General features: G+C 43.8%; 1 protein-coding gene across 1 annotated transcript; it reads right to left on the reverse strand.

Moving 5' to 3' along the window:
- Positions 1–251: 251 nt before the first annotated feature.
- glud1b (glutamate dehydrogenase 1b) lies at positions 252–15,820 on the reverse strand. Its single transcript, XM_070990964.1, has 13 exons — positions 15,223–15,820; positions 11,379–11,459; positions 10,995–11,050; positions 10,615–10,678; positions 9,233–9,327; positions 8,153–8,332; positions 5,744–5,881; positions 5,458–5,595; positions 5,263–5,343; positions 4,015–4,138; positions 2,361–2,452; positions 2,156–2,218; positions 252–1,194 (listed from the first exon to the last, which is right to left on the reverse strand). Exons 1-13 carry the CDS (start codon positions 15,617–15,619, stop codon positions 1,075–1,077), a joined length of 1,629 nt encoding a protein of 542 aa, XP_070847065.1. The 5' UTR covers positions 15,620–15,820; the 3' UTR covers positions 252–1,074.
- Between the last annotated feature and the right edge of the window lie 5,251 nt (positions 15,821–21,071).

Here is a 21,071-nt window from a genome sequence, read left to right on the forward strand (position 1 = left end):
ATAATAGAAAGGGAAAGGGCCCATCCTGGCTAACAAGTACTTTTACTTTAATAATTAAAGTCCATTTTGTAGTTGATACTTTCGTACTTTTACTGATGTGAAATCTTGAATGTAGGACTTTTACTTAAGTAAAACATCAGAGTACTTCAGTCGTTTCAGCTTCCTGTCACACTAAATACCTTTTACAATCCGTACAATCTGTGACAGAAAAGCATAAAAATAAACTGATGCGACACTGTTGTATTTTTTTTCTGAATATTTTATTGGTTTCCCAAAAAAATGAATAAAATAAAAAATAGAAATGTCCTCTAAAACAATTTCAATGTTGAGGAACTGGACGATTAAAACTGAGGAAGATTCAACCAGGGGACGGGCGGGCGGGCGGGCGGTCACCGTGACTCGAGCCCCCTCCATGCTCCCCTTTCTTGGCCAGCGGAGGAGTCGGGGAGAAGCTGCTTTTAAAATACGAGATGAAGCAACAGGGAAAATGAGGGCACGAGGAGGAGCGTCTAACCTTGAACAGCAAAAACAACAGCTGTGAAACATTGTTGGGAATCCTAAACCTTCCAACTTCACTACTAACCTTTACGGCTGATGAGTGAGGAGACGAACTCAGGAGTAATAAAATGACTATTCTCTTTCATTTACATAAAGGTAAGTCTAAATCCCTTTTAATTAAAGTTAAACTGAAGTGGCCATCTCGCTTTCAGAGCACACCGCTCTCTGAAATAAGGCATCTGTAGTGTCGTCAAATGAAATAACCCAAAACAGGGCGCGTTAAACATGGCTGCCTTACAACAATATCATGGAGGCTGTGACGAGGTCTGCCTTTTCTCAATACAACCGGGCAGTATTTAAACGGGGACACAGATACGGTCTAATGGCAGCACAGAGATCACAGGACAAACACCAGGCTAGCCAATGTCTCGCTGTGTGAGGGTGAAAGAGCCGAAGAGCAGCGATACACAGTGATATGTTCTGAAGGCTGTGTAGAGGGCGGGAGAAGGCAGGAGAGGGTGATCAATAGCAGGAGGGTGAGGGGAGGGAGAGGAAGTGTGGCTCCAGATTGGCCCTTTATGTGAAGGTAAGCCCAGCCTCGTTGTAGACCTTGAAGACCTTCTCGATGGCGTTGACGTAGGCGGCCGTCCGGAGGTCCAGACCCAGGTTGTACTTGCTCGCCGTGCGCATGATTTGCTGGAAAGGCAGAAGAGAACACGTCACACCGCTGTCGTAGGACTCACGCCCACCAGACTGCAGCAGGAGGCGCCGACGTGTGCTGACTGACACAGCACCAGCATGGATGATCACTCCTTTAGGTTCTGTGCCGCAGTGTTCATCAAATCAGACTTTTTAAAGACCTTTTTGATATATAGGAGGCGATGAAATACCTTTTTTTTATGGCCATAAAGGTCAAAGAATGACAGAAAACCAGTAGAGGCAATAAGGCCTACAATGATTTATTAAGTGCATTCATTTTTTCAGATTTATATCCCATTTGTGCCTTCCAAGCTAAAATGACAGTGGCACAAAACTGACAAATTAACCAATTAAAAATAATAAAATTTGTCAAAGCTGACACCTATTATGAGAGACGATGAGCGTCCGAGCTACTGCAGCGGACTCGAACGCCACCCAAAGGATAGAAAGGCCTAATCCAGTGACTGATGTCTTGTCTCCCATAGCATCATCTGATAGCAGAATTTTAAACTTTGATACCATAAGAGTATAAAAAGGACACCTGTTTTGAAGACAGTTTCAATACATTTGACAACCTTAGCCTCCCACCAGCCAGACACCACATACATAACATATGAACAAATGTTAGCACCTGCAGCAGGAAAGAAGCGACATTTCCTTTACATTTCCAGGCCATTTTGAGGGAACTGAATTCAGGTCTTTTTAAAACTTTCCAAGACCTGCAGATAACCTGCTGGAAGCATCAACTGACCATCCAGTTTATTAGAAACTAGCGGGCGATGAATGTTTTGTCACAGAACGGTTAAATGGTTTATCATGAGACGAGGACAGAAAATATCTCCAAACCACTGCATTACACTAATATTTCCAAATTTCTGAAGTGCAAGTTGTGTGTTTGCCTGTGGTCTGTGGTTCCTAAAACAAGCTGGACTGTGTGATGTCCTGTACGATCACTTACCCGAGCAGACCTCTCCATGGTGTAGGCCAACCCAGAGTGGACGATATCCTTCTCAGAGGCACCCTGCAAAGGAAGATGGACGTTACATATTCACAGTTACACAGCCAATCTCGGCCTCTGTCACACGTTAGCAGAATCTGCTTGTCCATGTTTGATCAGACCTCGTCTGTTCATGGATAGATGGGTGTCAGCACACGTTACTCACAGCAACTCTGGCCTGGAAGTCAGCGGTTGGTACGACAGGGATGGGTCCTCCCTGCTTTCCAAACTTCCTCTCTAAACTCTCCTGCACAGACACTGGAGGAGAGAAGAAGAAAGGAAACCCCTGCGTTGGTAACACCACACTCTGCTGATTCATTTGTTTTATAGCTTCTTTTGACATTCCTCTGTTGTTTATATGACCATATATGGAGAAAAGAGGTTCTGCTCTTTCCTGACTGGCTTTAAATGAACAAAACAGCAAGGAAAAATAAAAACAGATGGTCTGACAAAGATCTTTGTTCTTGCACAGACTCAGACACATCGATCGACACCAGTTGACACTGAATTTGGAAAGCAACATCATTGACGCTGCCTCACCTGCCACGGATTCAGTAAGAGCACACTTATTTATCTGTCCTTCAAATTCTTGTTGACTGAACTGCTGATTTATTTCTTACAGCTAAATAACAGTTAATCTTGTATTTAAAGTACATTAGCAGCCTTGTCAGTGGTTTATACTGTACAGCCAGCTAACCAGAACAGCGAGGCAAGAACTGAAAGATATGAGTCAATGATTGTCGTAGATTTCAGAACTCAGGAGCTGAAGAACGCCATTTTCTAAAGGCTTATTTGAGCAAACGCAGCAAGAAGAGTTCAACATGAAGGTTTCACACAGGGCAGAGTAAAGCTGGAGAGGCAGGCTTGTTATATGATGGGCAGGTTAGACTGAAGTGAATCCTGATCTGAGGTTTGTCTTGTGGCTTCAGGAAGCAGCAGCAGAGTATCTGCCATCAAGCCGAGAAATCCAGAGCGCCACAACATCAAGAGAAATACGAGGTATAACACAACAAGCCTGAATACTGAATGTGTGGTACCACTTATCAGCAGCATGTCCCTTCACAAAAAATAACCGTTCTTTTTTGTTTTTATATAGATGGCTCTGAGGTTCGTTTACGAGGAAGGATGGAATGACGACAAAAAGAGAGACTTTAGAGAGAAAACAGTGAGAACCAATCGAGACAGGCTCTATTATGATGAAAGAGGTGGTCGAAGATATGACCTCCAGTTTGGCAGCACACTTGTTAGAGAATGGCAGGATGTCCTGAAGAGCAAATATCCCAATTTTAGGGAAATTCAAGACGACACTCGAATCAGACTACGGTCCATGGATGGTACCGGTACCATAACCTTAATTCCTTTTGTGAGAGTTCTGGTACATGGCCAGATGATGAGAGGGTTTGAGACAGATTTTCCACAAATGAAACAAACAGCCCAGGATAACAACTTGACAGCACAAATGGAAAGAGTGGCCTTAAATAAGGACGAGTGACATCCTGATGAGCCTGCTGGGTGGGGGCCCTCTCCCCACCCCACCAAACTCCACCCTGGCCCCCAGCTGATATCAAATATACTGTCTGATGACTAAGCAATTAAATATGCATGCCTCCAAAAAATCTGTCACTAGGTTGTAAAATCAGTTACATTTCTTTCCTTTTTTTCCTGATTTTGCATGTTCTCTACATCTGTACAATTTCCAGTTCTGGTGTTTATGCATCGTTTCAGAAATGTGTCACGAGAGTTACAAATGTAACGTTGGAAATGCACTGATGGATCTGTCTGCAGGTTATGGAGGAAGGACAGAGCAGCTTTGTACTCACTGAGCAGGTGGTAGTTTGAGTCTCTCTCATATTTGAAGGTCAGTCTTCCATAGCTGACGTGGTTGAGATTCTTCAGCCACTCGAAATAAGACACAGTCACACCGCCGGCATTGAGGTACATGTCCTGCAGGATGAAACATCATGAGCATCTGCCTGGTTGGAAGTCTTCGCTCGACTGTGCGCAGAATTATGTTGATGGACTTTCCTCTGTATTGTCAAAATGTCTGTAAGATTTGATTTGGGAAACCTTTTTTTTTTTTTTCGGTGAAATAAAGGCACTATAAACGGGAGGCTTTGTGAAATCATTATTTTTATGAGGCCACATCAGCACAGGTTTCTTTCACCTTCATGGTTTAAACATTAGATTCACAAATGTGTGCTCTCACTCTTTAAATATTCATGACCAAATAAGTGAGAATCATTTAAAGTCCATCCATCCACTTTCTATACCGACTATCCCTTTCAGGGTTGCGGGGTGCTGGAGCCTATCCCAGCTGTCAACGGGCGAGAGGCGGGGTACACCCTGGACCGGTCGCCAGTCGATCGCAGGGCAACACATACAGACAAACAAACACTCACACTCACACCTAAGGACAATTAAGAGTCACCAATCAACCTAATGAGCATGTTTTTGGTCTGTGGGAGGAAGCCGGAGTGCCCGGAGAGAACCCACGCATGCACGAGAAGAACATGCAAACTTCGCACAGAAAGGCCCCGCCCGACCAGGGGATCGAACCGGCGACCTTCTTGCTGTGAGGCACGCGCACTACCTGCTGCGCCACCGTGCAGCCCCAAATTTAAAGTTAGGAAAAAAACATCCTCAGGTATCATTTATGAGGAGTTAAGGGAGGAGCTGGCAGCCCCAAAGTGTCATCAGATTTTGATTAAAATGCTGCTAAATCGCTACATCCTGATTGGTGCTCAGACGTATGTGTTTTCGTCCACCTTAAAAACCCAAATACAGAAATCTCTCGTGAAAAAACCAAAGCAAACCAAAGACGTTGACTTCGCCTTCAGTGAACTTAACTCGCCGCCACAGTGCAGTCTGGTAAACACGCTCTTGGTTGCATCACACCTGTGGCTTGTTTTGACATCCAAGAGACCAAATTATTTACTTGAAGTGAGCTGAAGGAAACAATCAGTGGAGTTCAAACGCTTCAGTCAGCGTCACGTCTGAATGTAAAACATGTTTCCACTCAAAACCTGCTGAACTTCACAGCTGGGTGTGTGTGTGGGACGTGTGCTTACAGGAATGACCATGACGTTGTTCTCCAGGAAGATCTTGTCAGCATCTGGGGTGGTGGGACCGTTGGCACCCTCCGCAATGATCTGGAAGAGACAAAAGACAAACACACACTTCATGACTGCGACCGTCTTTAATCATGTGAATTCAAATGCGAGTTGAAAGCGCAGCACTGTGAGTGAATCAGAGCGAGTGTTTACCTTGGCCTTGATCCTGCGGGCATTGTCGCGCTTGAGCTGCTTTTCTCCGGCAGCAGGGATCAGGATGTGGCAGTCGGCTTCCAAAATGTTCCCTTCGTAGGGTTTGGCTCCTGGGAAGCCCACAATGGTGCCGTGTTGCTGCAGAGACGCACACAGGAGAAAAATATCAGCGTCTCCAGAAGCAGAAAAATCATGTGACAACAATACTGATGCCTATAAAAAAGACAAAAGAAAGGACAAAGTGATAAGAGAAAGGAGAGGGCAGTGAAGGCAGGCGTGCTGGTACCAGTTTGTAATCTTCCAGCTGTTTGGGGTCGATGCCCTCTGGGTTGTAGATGGCTCCATCAATCTCACCGATTCCCACACACTTGGCCCCAAACCTGTGCAGATACCTCATGGAGTGGAGACCCACGTTACCAAAGCCCTGAGAAAAGTGACAGCGAGGGAATTATCACCACAGTCTTTTCACATTTAAGTCATTACATACTATCAATAGTAAACATTTGCAGTTGTTCTACTCCAGGATAAACCGTGTCTCAGCTCAATGCAACTACATACACTAGTGCCCCCATGTGGCTGGTTTAGGTTATAACATCATCACCATCCTGCTGTCTCCGAGTTTCCATGTGATTAAAATATTCTGTATAAATGCTGGCTGAGAAACGGAAAGAGGACAAATAGAACAGGCACATAAAGACAGGCGGGATGTTGTAGGCAGCAAATCTGTTGTCTGCTTACAACTTATAGTCTATAAACCAAAACACTTAACTGTTAATGCCAAGCTCCTGTAATTACAACATTACCATGAAGCAGTCCAGTCACTAATTTGGTACCTCACCCACATTGATCTAACTTCATCAGAGACTAAAGGACAGCAACCTTTGTGTAAATACTGCAGATTTTAGGAGAAGCAGCATCTAGTGGCCCTTTGTGGTACTGCACCTTCGCTTCCTGCATTCAGCTATGGTGGCGACTGCTTGACAAACACACAGTAAGAGGTCGTGCAGTACCACAGTACCAGACAGTGAGACAGCTGACTGCACCTCAGTACTCACTACCCATAATCCTCTGCCCTCAGATACCCAGAGCAGGAATGCGTCATCCACTCCAAAGCCCTGCCACGGGCATCTGGAACAGAGGACAGAGGGACTACTGTACGTGAGATGTTCATAGTCATTAAAATTTTAATGAAGCGGGAATATCGAGTGCTTGGTGTGTATTGATTTCACATCAACCACAATACACTGCACGTGACTGTGAGCCAATAAAATTACAGCACTCAGGAACCTGCTCCACACATATGCCTGACCCTACACCACTCAGACAATGCATATGGTTACATAAATACATGTATTTTATTTCTGGCTGAATGTATCTAAGTGGCAGCCGTAAAAAGAAAAGTGAAATTGTAAAAATGTGGAGGAGGGACCATTAGCTGCTCACATTTTGCTTGTCTCACGCTCTTACCATACAGTAACCTCAAATATTTCCATGAAGTTGAAACCGTATCGCAGTGCTTTCACATTGCATGAAAGCAAAAAATCACAAAGACAGATCTCCTGATATATACTGGCATATACAATACCACCATATCACACATCCCTCACATAGGTTTAAGAGAACTGCAGGACAAGAGTGATTAGCAGATCAGACTTCACTGATGTTTGTTCGTTTATCTTAAATTAAGTGTGACTGGGGAGCAAAAACATGGCCCTGTGTTGATCTTGATACCGTACCAGAGATCGGCTGCCTCCTCACTCACTAATAAATCTCTAAGAAAATCTAATCTCAGCACAACATAATCCTCAAACACACACACACACACACACAGAGGGATTAGCTCTTTCAACACCCACATCATGATTCATCTGCTGTCACTGCTTCTTCACCTCTTCAACCATGCCCTCACTCAAATACCCCCTCCACGAACGTCATCCCCTCTCTCTGAGTGTTTCTGTAGTGCTGCTGGGAAAAAAATCTGCTTCTTTGCAAACTGCTATAAAGGAAGGAAGGGATGTGAGCGGGTGCGTAAGTAAACGAGTGAGAGCAGATCCGCTTTCCCATGTCTGTATGTTACCTGACAGGCGCTTTCACTGAGTTCAATGCATCGAAACCTTCCTTTGAAGAAGACCAGATTACACTGTTGATATGAACAAGTGATAATTATAGAAAGCATTCTAGGAAAGCAGCTGAGGCCGTGTCAGTGTTGCTGTGTGTGTATGTGTGTGTCCTTGACACATGATGAGCTGCCATGTGACACACAGAAGTGAAACTGCGAAGGAGAATAAACTGCTTTTAGACTTCTGTTCTCACAGATTCACAGTTTAAATCAGAGGTATCCCTCTAGAAAGACTGCCGTGAAGTTCATTTTCATCATCTTTCCCAATAAGATATTCCACCGAGCAGCCGAGGAGTTTCTACCAACAGACTTCGCTGCTTCCACTCTCTTACTGAATCATCACTTCCTCTGAACAAAGAGGAGACGCTCCTTCAGATCAGAGCCGGGATGAAACAGATGGCACAGCTCTGATTGAGGCGTAGCTCTAAAACCCTTCATCATGAAAATCCTGAGAGTATCTGCGAGCAAATATCTGCAGCACATTTAGGGTCTCCATCTTTCCTCTTGAGTAAAATGTCTCTATATAATATAATAAATAACAAAACCATGCCTTTGTGATAGTGAGTGTGTGTGTACCTGGATGACGAAGGTCTTGTCCTGGAAGCCCGGTGTCAGACCCAGCATGCTCATGTAGGAGGCCTCGTTAATGAAGTTCTCGATGCCATGGAAAACTCCACGACCTGTGGCTGAGATACGTCCGTGGATTCCTCCCTGGCTGATGGGCTTTCCTGTCACACACGCATGGGCGTTGATGTCCTGCCCACACACACAGAAGATCAGACTGCACAGATTAAAGGCAAGTTTCTGCACACAGCTTTGGTAACAACTCCCACAGGCATGAATGTGATTGGCTGAGACAAGTATCAATTAAGCCTAAAACACACTATTCTTAAAGCCTCATTTTGTCCAATGAACATCAAAATTTCCACTGAGATGCCCAGAAAATCTGCAACTTTTTCAGTGGAATTCAATACAGTGTGACATTTTGGGGAACCAGCATCTAGTGGCCTTTTGTGGTACTGCACCTTCCCACCCTGCATTCAGCTATGGGGGGGGGGGGGCTGCTTGACATACACACAGTAAGAGGTCATGCAGCACCACAGTAGTAAACAGTAAGACAGCTGACTGCACCTCAGTACTCACTACCCATAATCCTCTGCCCTCAGATACCCAGAGCAGGAATGTGTCACCCACTCCAAAGCCCTCTCAGGGATATATGGAACAGAGGACAGAGGACTACTGTAGGTGAGAGGAGGACAGAGAGGAGAGAAGAACTGAGAGACCTGGAGAGAAGAGGGGATGAGATCTGTAATAAAATATGAAATTGAAAACTACTGAATCACTAAATGCTGATTTTAGTAGATTCATCCACAACAATAGATGTTTACAGTCATTAACATTATAATGATGCAGGTATATACTGTTGAAGACTTGGTGTCTATTGATTGTACATACAGCTGCTCACACACGCAGGCCTCAGTGTGTAAAGCTGCTTTGAAGAGAGGAGGAATGACTCAGTGGTCGGCTGAGAAGGGAGCGGCAGGAAACCACTGTTCATGCTTTACATGTGACTCATTCCTTGCTTTTAATTTGACCTATTTCAAAATTTGTACCCGGCAAGTTGTACAGATTGGTCGTGTGTGTTTGGGAACTCACAGTGTGTGCGATGGTGTTGGCGTATGTGTCAGCGATCCAGGACATTTCCCTCTCTCCTGTGCTCATGTCCGGGGCCGGGACATCGATGCCAGGTCCTGGTCAGGAAAGAGGGGTAGGAGAGGGAGGGAGGTAGAAATGACAGTTAATAAATCAATGCATATTTCACACATGGGACGGTTAGTGCAATGAATTATTCTCTTACAGTATAACAACCAGGTATCTTAAAGTTCGAACACCATGTCAAAAGCAACATGAATGTGGACGACAGAGGGACACGTGAGTGCCAGGCTTTGCGTCCTTGTGTCATGTATACGTCCCCTCAAGGACCTTGTATCAGGTCCAAAAACAGAAGCAGGCATGCCGAGAGGTGGGGGTGGGGGGAAGGGACTACTACAGCCTGGATTCCAAAAAAGTCAGGACGCTGTGGTACGCATAAATAAAACAGGATGTGACAATGTGGTTATTGCTGTTTGGAACCTTCCACAGGTAAACGGGTTCATCGGTGACAGTTCATATGCGATTTACAGTTTACAAAGAGTCCCAACTGTTTCTGGAATCGGGGTTGTAAGAGGGAGAAAAGGACGTCTTTCTCAACCGGAGCAGTCTGACCATGTTACACTCACACTGACAGAACAGGGCAGTGATGTGTGCAGCATCGTCTCCAGGGGGTGTAAAAACCAACAACACAACTTTTGCTGTCTGCAAGCGTAGGACAGATGGTGTCATATCCCTCTTTGCCGTGTTTGAACTGAACACATTATATACACGTCACATGCGTCCAGGCAGGGGTGTAGGGGCTGTGAACTTGCTGAACCAGTGGGCATGTTTATGTGTGGCCTTGCACTGCATATTTACTATTGCAAGTTTTTTCAGCAACTAATACTTAATCAAATTTCCAGTTCAGCCCAACCATGTCACCTGTTGATGCTCTAACCCCTCAGTGATCTCACACAGCGGTAACATACATCACACATCTATAGCTGAAATATATTACGATCAATAAATAAATACATGTATATACATTAGGTTATTGTATCTGCTTTTTCCACCAGTTAATATCGGCTCAAGCTGAATTTGTATCCCGATCCCCTGCTTCTTTTTCGCCATAATTAACAGCCTTAGTTGACACAGGCACACCCAGAGCTACCCCAGCCTGAATAAATAGCACTAGACGACAGGAAATGTTGACTTCTCTGGGTGGAAACATTCACCTCTCACCGCCACAGCCACTCTAATGGAGTCAAGCAACGTCAAGAACACTGTCACGCACCAAATACCAGGCCGTGACCAGTGAATACTCCCACAAGTTATACAATTACTTTTGAAGTAACAGCAATTAATCAACCATTTGAAGTCGTACACACACACACACAGAAACTCACCAATAAAACCCTTCTTGGCCAGCTCAATAGTGAACCTCCTGGTAATCTTCTCCAGCTCATTATCCTGCGACACACAGACACAGTATGGAGTTCAGGAAAAACATGCTGAATATAAAGAAGAAATCACCTCTATCTCTCTTTAATCGTTCTGTCATCTCATTAATCAGGAAATACAATGGATGTGACAAAGAGAGACAGAGAAACACAGGAATACTTATGTCCCTCGTATGACTGTCAGCCTTGTCAGTGTCCAGCGCTCATCTTAGGCTTTGCTGATATCCTGTGCGTATTATAGCACACAGATAAGCATGTCTGTGCATCTTTACGTGTGTGTGTGAGTGAGTGAGTGGGGGTGGGAGGATTGACATTAGAAGGCTTACAGAGTAATTCTTGGGGTTGATCTTGACTCCAGCTTTGGCTCCCCCAAATGGCACATCTGGAGTACAATAATACAGCTTAAAAACCACAGCAACATTCACATGTGTGCACCAAGCACACAGCATTAAGATACACATGGAGATGCGCACTTCTTTATGCATAATCAGAAGAAAAAAGGAGCAGAACAGAAGACACATAACTACTCTCAAGCACTGTTGCGTGACCAATAATGCAAAATCCTGGCAAATGAAGTCAAAAGTAGCTTCTGAACACTGAATATAAGGTGCATAAATGACAGCAACTTGGTAAGTCAAACAGTATTAATATGCACAATATGTGGAGATCAAGCAGGAGGATTTGCGGAAGGCTAAGACTTTAATACTTACCAACAACGGCACACTTGTAGGTCATCAGAGATGCCAGGGCTTTGACCTCATCCACAGATACATCTGTACTGTAACGGATACCTGAAGGAAGGAAGGAAGAAAACACACACACACACACACACACACACACAGAGGAAGAAGTTTACAACAGGGCGACCATACCAAGAAAAAACTGAAAATGCTTTCAATGTGTTCAAATAGATTTTTTACATGAACCAATGTGCACTGGCAGCTTGTATACTGGCAGCAGTATGAAGTGTTCAGACTGAAACACAAGTAGCTTATTTGTCTCTACAGAAACTGCCTCCACTACATGTACAGCAGACCTGCTAAAGACTGGACCACTTTGTTCTCTAAGATCACATGAACAGGTCGCTGATTGCGTCTGGCATTCACGAAAGCAGTGATGAGCAGGTGGAGACCGCGTGATCCAATCACAGCCCTCCACTCTAACCCCAGCTGCAGTCATTCTTTCCTGTTGTCTGGGGTTTACTACCGTCGCCGTGGTAACATGCGTAGGCCAGCCTCTGTGCAGCGTTACATGACCTCATACAGCCAGGCCTGCCCAAGTCACAGCGCTCCATCTCACTGGCACAGTGTGGGTGGGTGTGTGACGGTACGGCACCACCAAATATAGCTCATCCAGAGTTAGCTTACACAGAGAAACCCAAGGGCAAACAGCACAGAGAGGAGGCGGCAGGCTGCTTTAGGAGGACAAAAGCGCTGTATGTGTCTTTTTTCATGCATTCAGCTGCAAGCTAATAAACAGGAAGCAGAAGCAAAAGCCCACCCAACATGATGTCATCTTTCAGTGCCCTGAAATGACTCAAATTTGTGCCCACCTACTTGCATCCCTGTTACTGCATTCAGAAGATCAAACGTCTCAAAACAAAGCTCCTCCTGTCAGAGTTCTGCTGTGGTTCTCCAACCCCCATCTTTATTTCCATTCATCCAAAGATCAGCTGAGTTAACTCCGACAATCTTGAGCTCACTGATCAAATTAAAAGGAAAAAAAAAAAGCCTGGCTGCCTACCCATCCCCCATCCAACCATCCATTTATCCACCCAACCAACAGATCACCACAGCAACAAGATCCAGAACCGATCTGTACACACATTCCTCTGAAAGGGAGGGCAGACTTTTGGGAAATGAACTGAGCCCATGCTGAAATTCAGAGTTTCTGCAACAGTTAGGCCAGTTTACTTTCTACAGCCTGGCCCAAAGTTTTCTGCTCCAGAGCCTCCCAGTTCTTAAACACCGTGCCAAATTTCTAGACTCCCACAAAAACAAGTTTTTTGGATTTGGTCTGAGTAACTGTGTGTATGGTTTGAATTACTGGTTCAGTTAGTCAGTGCATTTGCCCTAACGTGATATTTTTCTCTTCATTAGCAAGGGTTTCTTCTTATTAGCTGCTATTTTTTTCCTTTGGTGCACACATAATAGTTTGCAAGTCTTTTTAAACTGTGGTATTTTAATTCAGCACACAATTTTTCATGCTATTAGAAGCTGTACTAATGCTAATGGTGTTTAATTTTTTTGTCTTTTCTTCCTCCAGAAGTGTACAAAGAAAGACTGATTCAGTTCTGTTCGTGGTAAGTTCTCTCAAACAATATAATGAATATGAATATATCCGTTAAACTTGATGTACCTGACATGGTTATGAGCAGGATGTTGTCTGGGTGTAATAAGCATGAATCATTGCTAATGTGACATTTGATTTTTTAGATCTTTATTAAGAAGCTATGACTCTATTTAACTTGGTCCCTCCATACCTATGCAACAATGACATACTGCTGCACTTATGGTTTCCACGTGAGAACAGTGAAATGAAACATCCCCAGATTTATTCCACTTCTGCTTAGAAAGGAGAAGGATGATGACAATTTTGCAGACTAAGCAAAACTTGAGTCGTTGGCACTATTTAACGACGGGGCAACTTTCCACAAACACCCCAAACTGAGTTAAGATGGTCACTCCGTGGTCAGCAGAGAGCAGTGTGGTCCAGCCCAGCAGCCGTCGCTCCACATGGCTCTGAGACGACGGTGTCTGAGCACCACATGCATACGCAAAAACAGCTCTTGCACTTTGCAGTTTGACCTGCACACAGCCAAGGGTCTATGCGCTGTATTAATGATTAAACCCACTGAAAAAGAACTGCTCTTACTCGTATTTACTCTAGGCTCTGCTCTCCTCAGGCTTTTATGAGATGGACAGAAGCAATGATGCTCTTTTAATGCTATTATTTTTACCAATATGGTTCTCTGAGTGACCTCTCACTGATAACAGCCTGAACAGCCTGGAGATTCATAATGGAGGCACTGATCCATTGCTGTTAAGTTACCTGGTGGATAAATCTGAGATCAATAGTTTATCTGGGAGCCATAAATGATGCACTCTGACTCAACTTGTGAGACAGTTTACTAATCTCTCTTTTCAGTCAAGTGTATACAGCATAAAGTGATGCACTGGAGTTTCATTTCAGCTCTGAGAGTCCTGACTGTGTTTTGCTGTCATTTATGGTTGATAGATTACACTTTAATTTAGCAATTTCATGTTGAGTGTTCTATATATTTCAAGATTTTGTTTAAACATTACACACCTTGAATGGTGTTTTAAATTTTTTTTTAAATAAATACCATGAGGAAAAGTTCCTTGCCTTAATAGTCTGATCTACGACTCAAGACCGTGATAAGATCAGAACCGTGAGTTTTGTGATTCGTTGCACCCCCAGCAGCACAGCTCCCACCCCTCACGTGCATGTCTTCAGCAGAAATACGTCTCCCCAGAATAGGTCTACATTTGCTACATCGTGTAGACGCAGTGGAGGGGTTTCGTGGTGTTAATAGCAGGCCAACGTCCACTCAACACCATTCAAACATGCCCTTTGACTGAATGGCTTGTCTCTTTCTACTGAGAATGCGTCCTCTCCACAGCACCCTCCCCCACCTGTCACACTGCTGACAAATAGGAGTGCCTGGAAACTCAACCTCCCCCTCCCCAGCTCTCCCACCTCCTGTTTTCCTATACATCATATCCCTCTACTCACAAATTACCCAGAATGCAATGCAGCAGTAGCCATAATGCCTCTGCTTTGAACCTTGAACCTCAAACCAAAGAGCATATGTCAGTATGTCATATATCATACTCTGCCCAATGCTGAGCTTGTTTAAAAAAATCTTTTTTCCATTTGTCTGCAGAATGAGAGAGGACAACATTTTGAGTATTTGCTCTTCTTTTGACACATGCCTGGGTTTGAGGTTTGCATGAATCACCTGTCAAGGCCTGAATTGTTCAATGACACAGTAACACCTGATGCTTTTAGGACTGCCCCCTCCATTAAATCAAACTGACACACGAATTAGAATAAGATTAGACCATATCAGTGATAGCAAGAAATCAACCAGTGCATCCTTCCAGTTTTGAACCAGCTCAAACCATGGGACAGTAAGAAAATGTAGTATGAGCTCAACTCCCCCCAGAACGTAGACTGCTGCAGTTTGACGGTTACCTTGCTGCTAGCCTGCGAGCTAACAAAACTACAGTAACATTAGTTACAGGTGAGCAGGAAGGTTACAGTAAACTGAACAAACAGGAAAACAAACAGGAAACAAAACAGAATAAATATGCTGCAACTGTAAAAACAAGGGTGTAGTTAACTGCACGGCGAGGATAAAACAGAGATGCTGTGTGTAACGGTGCAGTGACGTTAGCAGCTGTTGACAACAGATACCTTCCGTGTTGTGCTTTTAGAAAACTAGCTACTGTCACTGCTAACTGATGCTAAGTAGCTGGCTAAAGCTAGCTGTCATAGGGGCCAGACGGAGAGGTTTGGCTCAATTCTTACCCCCTTTGCAGGGTGTTCTGTGCTGGCTGTGCTGGGCGCGGTACCCCTCCACCACCTCCCACTCTCCGTTATCCCTCTTGATCGGGAAGGACACGCTCAGGACGTGGTTACAAGGCTTGATGATGCGCAGGATGCCCCGCACACGGTTCCTCTTCTGCTCGGGGCTTTCCCTGGTCTTCAGATCCTCCACCAGCTTGTCCTCCACGATGGAGGCGCCGCGGTCGAAGAAACCCTCGACCATCTTGAAAAAGTTAGGGTCGTCAGGCTTGTCCGCTGCATCGGCATAGTGACGGACCCGCATCAGGGACGAGGACACCGGGAGAGCGGAGTCCACGCATCCCGAGGCCAGGGCGCTACCCGCAGAGCGGCTCAGCAACTCCCCGAAATACCGATACATGACTGACACTAGCTAAAGGTGTAAATTAACTAATAAAAGGGCAACTAAACAAGGACAATGGGGGTGACGACAGGAGAAGGGGGGTAAAATGAGCGACACAGCAACTCCTCACCGTGTCCCGTCCTCTGGCCGAGTGGGGAATGACATGCCGTGTCAGTTTGCTTAAAAAGGCAGCACGACCCAAGGAGTGCGGCAGGCTTCTCCGGACGCACGCGGAAGAGGAGGACCAACGGAGGCGCGTGCCCGTGCGTAGCAACTGACAGCACGCGCTCCCGAGTTTGCGCCGTTGAATTTGAAAGGGGGGGGGGGGGGGGGGGAGAAGAAAAGGGGAAAGTTAAATGATAGAAATTAAATTATTTTCATCATCAAGGATCATTTCCCTTCATCACTTATTTTCTTTCTGACCAACACTCTTCGAATAAACAAGACATTTTAGTTACAGCTTGTCATTTTCTAGGAGGACTTGAAGGTAACATTAGAGACCAAACAACCACTGAAGGTAACATGAAAATTAGAATATTTAAGCTGACTGCATAAAAATATGTTGAGGTGAATGCAAAGCACTTAAAAACAAGTGAATGCTTTATTGAATATATCAGAATTTCATTAAGTTTACAGGAACATACGCTGGTTGAGGTGAAGTGTTTATTTGTTTATTTGTTTATTTATTTGGATCCTCCATTAGATACCACAAATATGCAGTAGCTATTCTTCCTGGGGTCCTCACGTTACATTCTCAAACAATATTTTCATCTTAAACATAGAATTACAGACAATACACTCCATACATTCATACCAACAATCCTTTCATACAAGTCGCCCTGTTATTTAATTCTTGATTTCATAGAAATAAACACAGCAACAGAAAAAAGAGGAAAAGAAAGGTATAGACAACAAAACGAACTCTCCGCTCACTAGATAACTCAGATAATCAGAAAGCTCACATCAGCAGTGAGAGGAACAACATTTCGTTCAAGGTATCCCATATGTAAATAAGTACATTTTTAACCTTTTATTAAAGCAGCTCCTATTACTACTTGAAATTAAGAAGCTTGGTAATAAGTTCCATGCCATCATTGCCCTATAGTGCACCGTTCCTTTTATCAAGTTTGTTCTGCACTGAGGCAGCCTAAATCTCCCCTCTAATACCTGCCTAGTACAGTACTGATGTCTATCAGAAAAGAATGTCAATTTATTATAGAGTACCTCAGGAATTTTATACACAATAACATTCTTTATAAAAGATACAAGCAAATAATGTAATTTACTTTTAACATTTAACCAAATTAGTTGATTATGCATTGTTGTGCTACTAGTTCTATATGGACAATTCAGAGCTATACGAGCAGCTTTATTTTGGGCCACTTGTAGTTTGTGCAGATTACTTTGTGTTGTATTTGACCAGATGACAGCACCATACTCTAAATGTGATAGAACTAGTGTCTGAGTTAGTTGTTTGATCAAGTAGTTTGGTATAAATTTCCTACAATGTTTTACTACTGCGTGTCAGCTTTGTCTTTCATTAGCCTTTGTACAGCATCCACAGCATCCATAGTGTTACAGTTTTGTACTTTGTGGTTTGTTCAAAGGATCTGTGCCATGTTTGCTGTCATCAGCAATTCCCTGATCTGTAGAGTGAGATGACGCAGACATGAGACATGAAAAGGCCCATTGTATCAGTTTGCATCAGTCATTAACCTCGTGGGCAGTTACAGGGAGTTGATCTGGTGATTTACAGTTTGTGGTATAAAAAATATTTATAATGGCCTTGATAGGAAAAATAATCCACAGCCGTGCTTGCAGCTGTCTGAGGCTGAACTAGCGGAATGCTAACAGCAGCATGCTAACACATCTGCACTGATAATGCTAACATGCTGATGTTTAGCAGGGCTAACGCTAACCATAATCACCATGTTAGTTTGGTGTGTTAGCATTAGCTGTAAACACAAAGTATGGCTGATGGGAATGTCATTAGCTTTGCAGATATTTGTTCAGAGTAAGTGGCTTTTTTTCTTTATTTTCTTTTTTTAAACATCAGTCAAAACACCAATGAAAACTTGAAGAAGCCATCAGTAGACAGAGCTGATTGTCCTCCTGCTGTGGTGCATTATGTGCGTGCATACAAGCATTTTATGTGTGTGCAATTATTTCCAAGTGAGAAGGCCTAATTTAGGTCAGCAGGTCATTAGTGATGTGTGTGTGTGTGTGTGTGTGTGTGTGTGTGTGTGTGTGTGTGTGTGTGTGTGTGTGTGTGTGTGTGTGTGTGTGTGTGAATGAATGAATGAATGGGGATTTGCTGGGAAACATTTCAGAGACAGCTGGAGCAAGGTGGAGGGGTGTGTGTGTGTGCAGAGGGGGGGTCAGAGAGGGAGCGTCTTCCACTGAGCTATGATGGCAACACCAGATTGCTCAAGATAACTTTAATCACGCACCTCTTGACTCAGCATAGGAACGAGGTCTCATGGGTGCAACCTACGGATCAGCCAATCAGCAGAGGCTTTTAGCCACCATCACATATCAGTCAGTTATTCCGCCTCTTTGTTCAGGACTGAAATATCCCAACAGCTATCGTATGTGTTGGCATGAAACTCTTATGCAGTGGAATATCAGTATCAAGGAAACATCTGCTGTTTGGATTGGTGCAAAGTTTTCTGGAGCATGTTAGCATACTCTTTGTGTGTTTTCTCAGAACAACTTGAACACCACTCTCATGAAACAGCGAACATTTTTTTTGCTTGTTATATGTTATTTTATAGCCGTGCTTCTGCTCCCATTGTCGGAGAACAGCTGAGATAGCAGGGCTCTTATGTAACACCGCACTCACTGCATGTTCTCGGTATTTCACACATATGCATGAATATGCATGTGCGTTCACATTGTTTACCGCTCTTCACAGCACAGCGAGAGGATCTTAGTGCTGAGCTCGTCTGAATGAAGGCCATACACCTGTGGACTCTGCACAGATGATAAGATTAGATCCTGACCCCGGGTGCAGGTACAAATACACTCTTATGCTTAAACAGTGGTACAAACACGTGATTACACAATACGAAAAGCACACTCTTTAAAGTGTGTAACACATAAGTAAGTGCACACAGGTTTGGTGGAGATTTGGTAAAGAGTAAATGTTCTGAACAACCTCTATCGTCACTCTGATGTCACAAAGCAATCAATAGTAACCAGGTTGCCAGTTCCAAGTGACACAGAGTGAAGGCACTGTTTCACTTCTACTAATGCAATAACGGTAGTGCTTATCTCCTCATTCTTCTATCTGTGTACTACAGGCCCATAAAGCTTTATTGTCTCTTAAAAGTTTACATCCGGACTGCAAGCTGTGATGAAACAATTTTCCTCAGTTTGAACAGACGAAAGAAGCAATATGATGTCTGAATATTCATGTGCCTGTTTGTTCTCTCTGATCTTTTTGGGAGATAAGCAAACAGCAGCTAAGATTTTCAGCAGCTGTGTGTTAAACTGAGGCCTTTCACTGCTCAGAGGTCAATCCCAGACAGCCTTTCAAAGCACATAAGGTGGGTAGCGTGTACATCCAACCCCAGTCGGGTACAGGTGTGTGACAAAAACACGCGTGCAAAGTAAAAGCATTTGCAAGTTGCCGAAAAATGAATTGCTGCAACATGATGACCTACAAGATGTTATCAGGCAGACATCCATGTGGATAAAAAGCAGGATAAACAATATATACAGACAAAAATGGCCACTTTACCTACAATTAGGAGATTGCATGATGGAAAATAACGCCCATTATCCTCAAATAATTTACTATGCACATAAACAAAAGTCTACATTATTCAGAATCAGAATCATTATACAGTTTTTCATGCAGGCACAAGATTTTCATCTGAGAATCAACCATCAATTTGAAAGGAAACTGGTCCAAAATTGACAGAAAATGTCTTGTATTAATGACATATTTTCCAAATGAACTCAAAACTCATTACCTTAAAGGACTGGTTCGTAAGTCAGTCTTAAAATCGCTCATCCACAGAGTCTGGGGAAATAGAAAGAGTAAATTTCATACTAAAGATGGTGTTGTTTTGGCGCCCAGGCGACACAAACCGTGACACAGGCATGTGGACTGGTGGGTGCATTACTCAGTTTGGTGTGATACTTGGTCGAAAGGAGCGATTACAGCAACCAGAACTGTACTGTTTTAGTCCTTCATGTAAAGCATGTTGAATTGCCTCAGTGTCTGAAAGGTACTTTACAAACTTCCTACAGTCATGAAAAAAATCCCCCCAAAAAACATGTAAAACAGGTGAACTTTGAACTCCGACCTCTACACCAGAGGTCAGTTCTCTTCTCCACTTTCCTTTATCTACATGCACATTGATATTGATTCTGCAATAAAGCAATGGCCAATAAAAGACAATTGATAATTAAGTAAAAACAGCTGCATGAAAACTGGTATTTCATCGTTTTTTGATTCGAACGGTCTCTCCCGGCTTGTGCGCCTCCGGTTTATCTTTGATCGTATCACCCTCCCCCTGTCTCTGCATCTCTCAGTGTTTTCCTCTCCACACTGTCACACACTGATTTATCATGGTTGTGTTTCAACGGGTGAACACTGTCATGTCATTGGCTGAAGCCCTGACAACTCCCCCCCCAACCATAGGGGTGTGACTGGGGGAGGAGAGCAGGGTTAAACAAGGGCTAGCTCAGCCAGGCCACATGCTGCTGTCACTGGAAATGCAGGAGAGTCTGGAGGAACTGGGACCATCTTACTGTCTGAGTTTGCTCCTTTAAAATGGTAACTCATGCTAGTATGAAATTAAACCCTCAGCCCAACACTCTGACCTCTTATCTCCGCCCTCTGTGCCTCTGACTCGCTCATACTGGAGCGATCAGGCTTCTGCAACAGCAGGCAGGGACGCAGAATCACCCGACAACTGCCAGGGTCACCTTGAAACCCGGCACGGTCACAACCGAGCACAGCGTGTCGCTTCAGCAACCTGATGTTGAGAAAGAGTTCCCAGAGCCGAGTTAACGGAGAAGCACAGTGAACACAGAGGGCAAAAAGCTGTTTCTTAAAACCTTGTGTCACTTTCCTCAGCCTCAAAATCAACTTGATGAACAGATCAAAGTTTAGAAGATCACATGTTTGAATGAAAAGATCACAAACAAACAGTTTTTATTCCCTTTAAGCAAAGAGAGAGAACGGGGGGGATAACCGTTCAGATAAGACCTCATTAAACCAATTCATGCTGTGAATCTGTGCAACTTGTATATAGAAGATGTCATTTTTGATCTCCTGTTTTCATACACAAATGTGCACCTTATGCACGTTACTGTATATTATATGCATGATTATTTAGTGCTCTGTCAGACAGTATGACTTATTTAACGTTCCAAATTGAATAATCAGAATTAGGATAATGTCTTACATCTGGACAAACATTGGAAAGATACAGTTTTATGGATGAGAATTTCTATT

The sequence above is a fragment of the Chaetodon trifascialis genome, chromosome 21, assembly GCF_039877785.1.
Source record: "Chaetodon trifascialis isolate fChaTrf1 chromosome 21, fChaTrf1.hap1, whole genome shotgun sequence".
Lineage (NCBI taxonomy): Eukaryota > Metazoa > Chordata > Actinopteri > Chaetodontiformes > Chaetodontidae > Chaetodon > Chaetodon trifascialis.

What these genes read in the sequence shown, in the direction of transcription:
- glud1b (XM_070990964.1), bottom strand. Translation starts at nt 15,619, where the DNA reads ATGTATCGGTATTTCGGGGAGTTGCTGAGCCGCTCTGCGGGTAGCGCC. An exon ending in ACTTCCAGGCCAGAGTTGCT is followed by an intron (nt 2,219 to 2,360) that starts GTGAGTAACGTG and finishes CTTCCTTTGCAG; the next exon opens with GGTGCCTCTGAGAAGGATAT. An exon ending in CCATGGAGAGGTCTGCTCGG is followed by an intron (nt 1,195 to 2,155) that starts GTAAGTGATCGT and finishes CTGCCTTTCCAG; the next exon opens with CAAATCATGCGCACGGCGAG.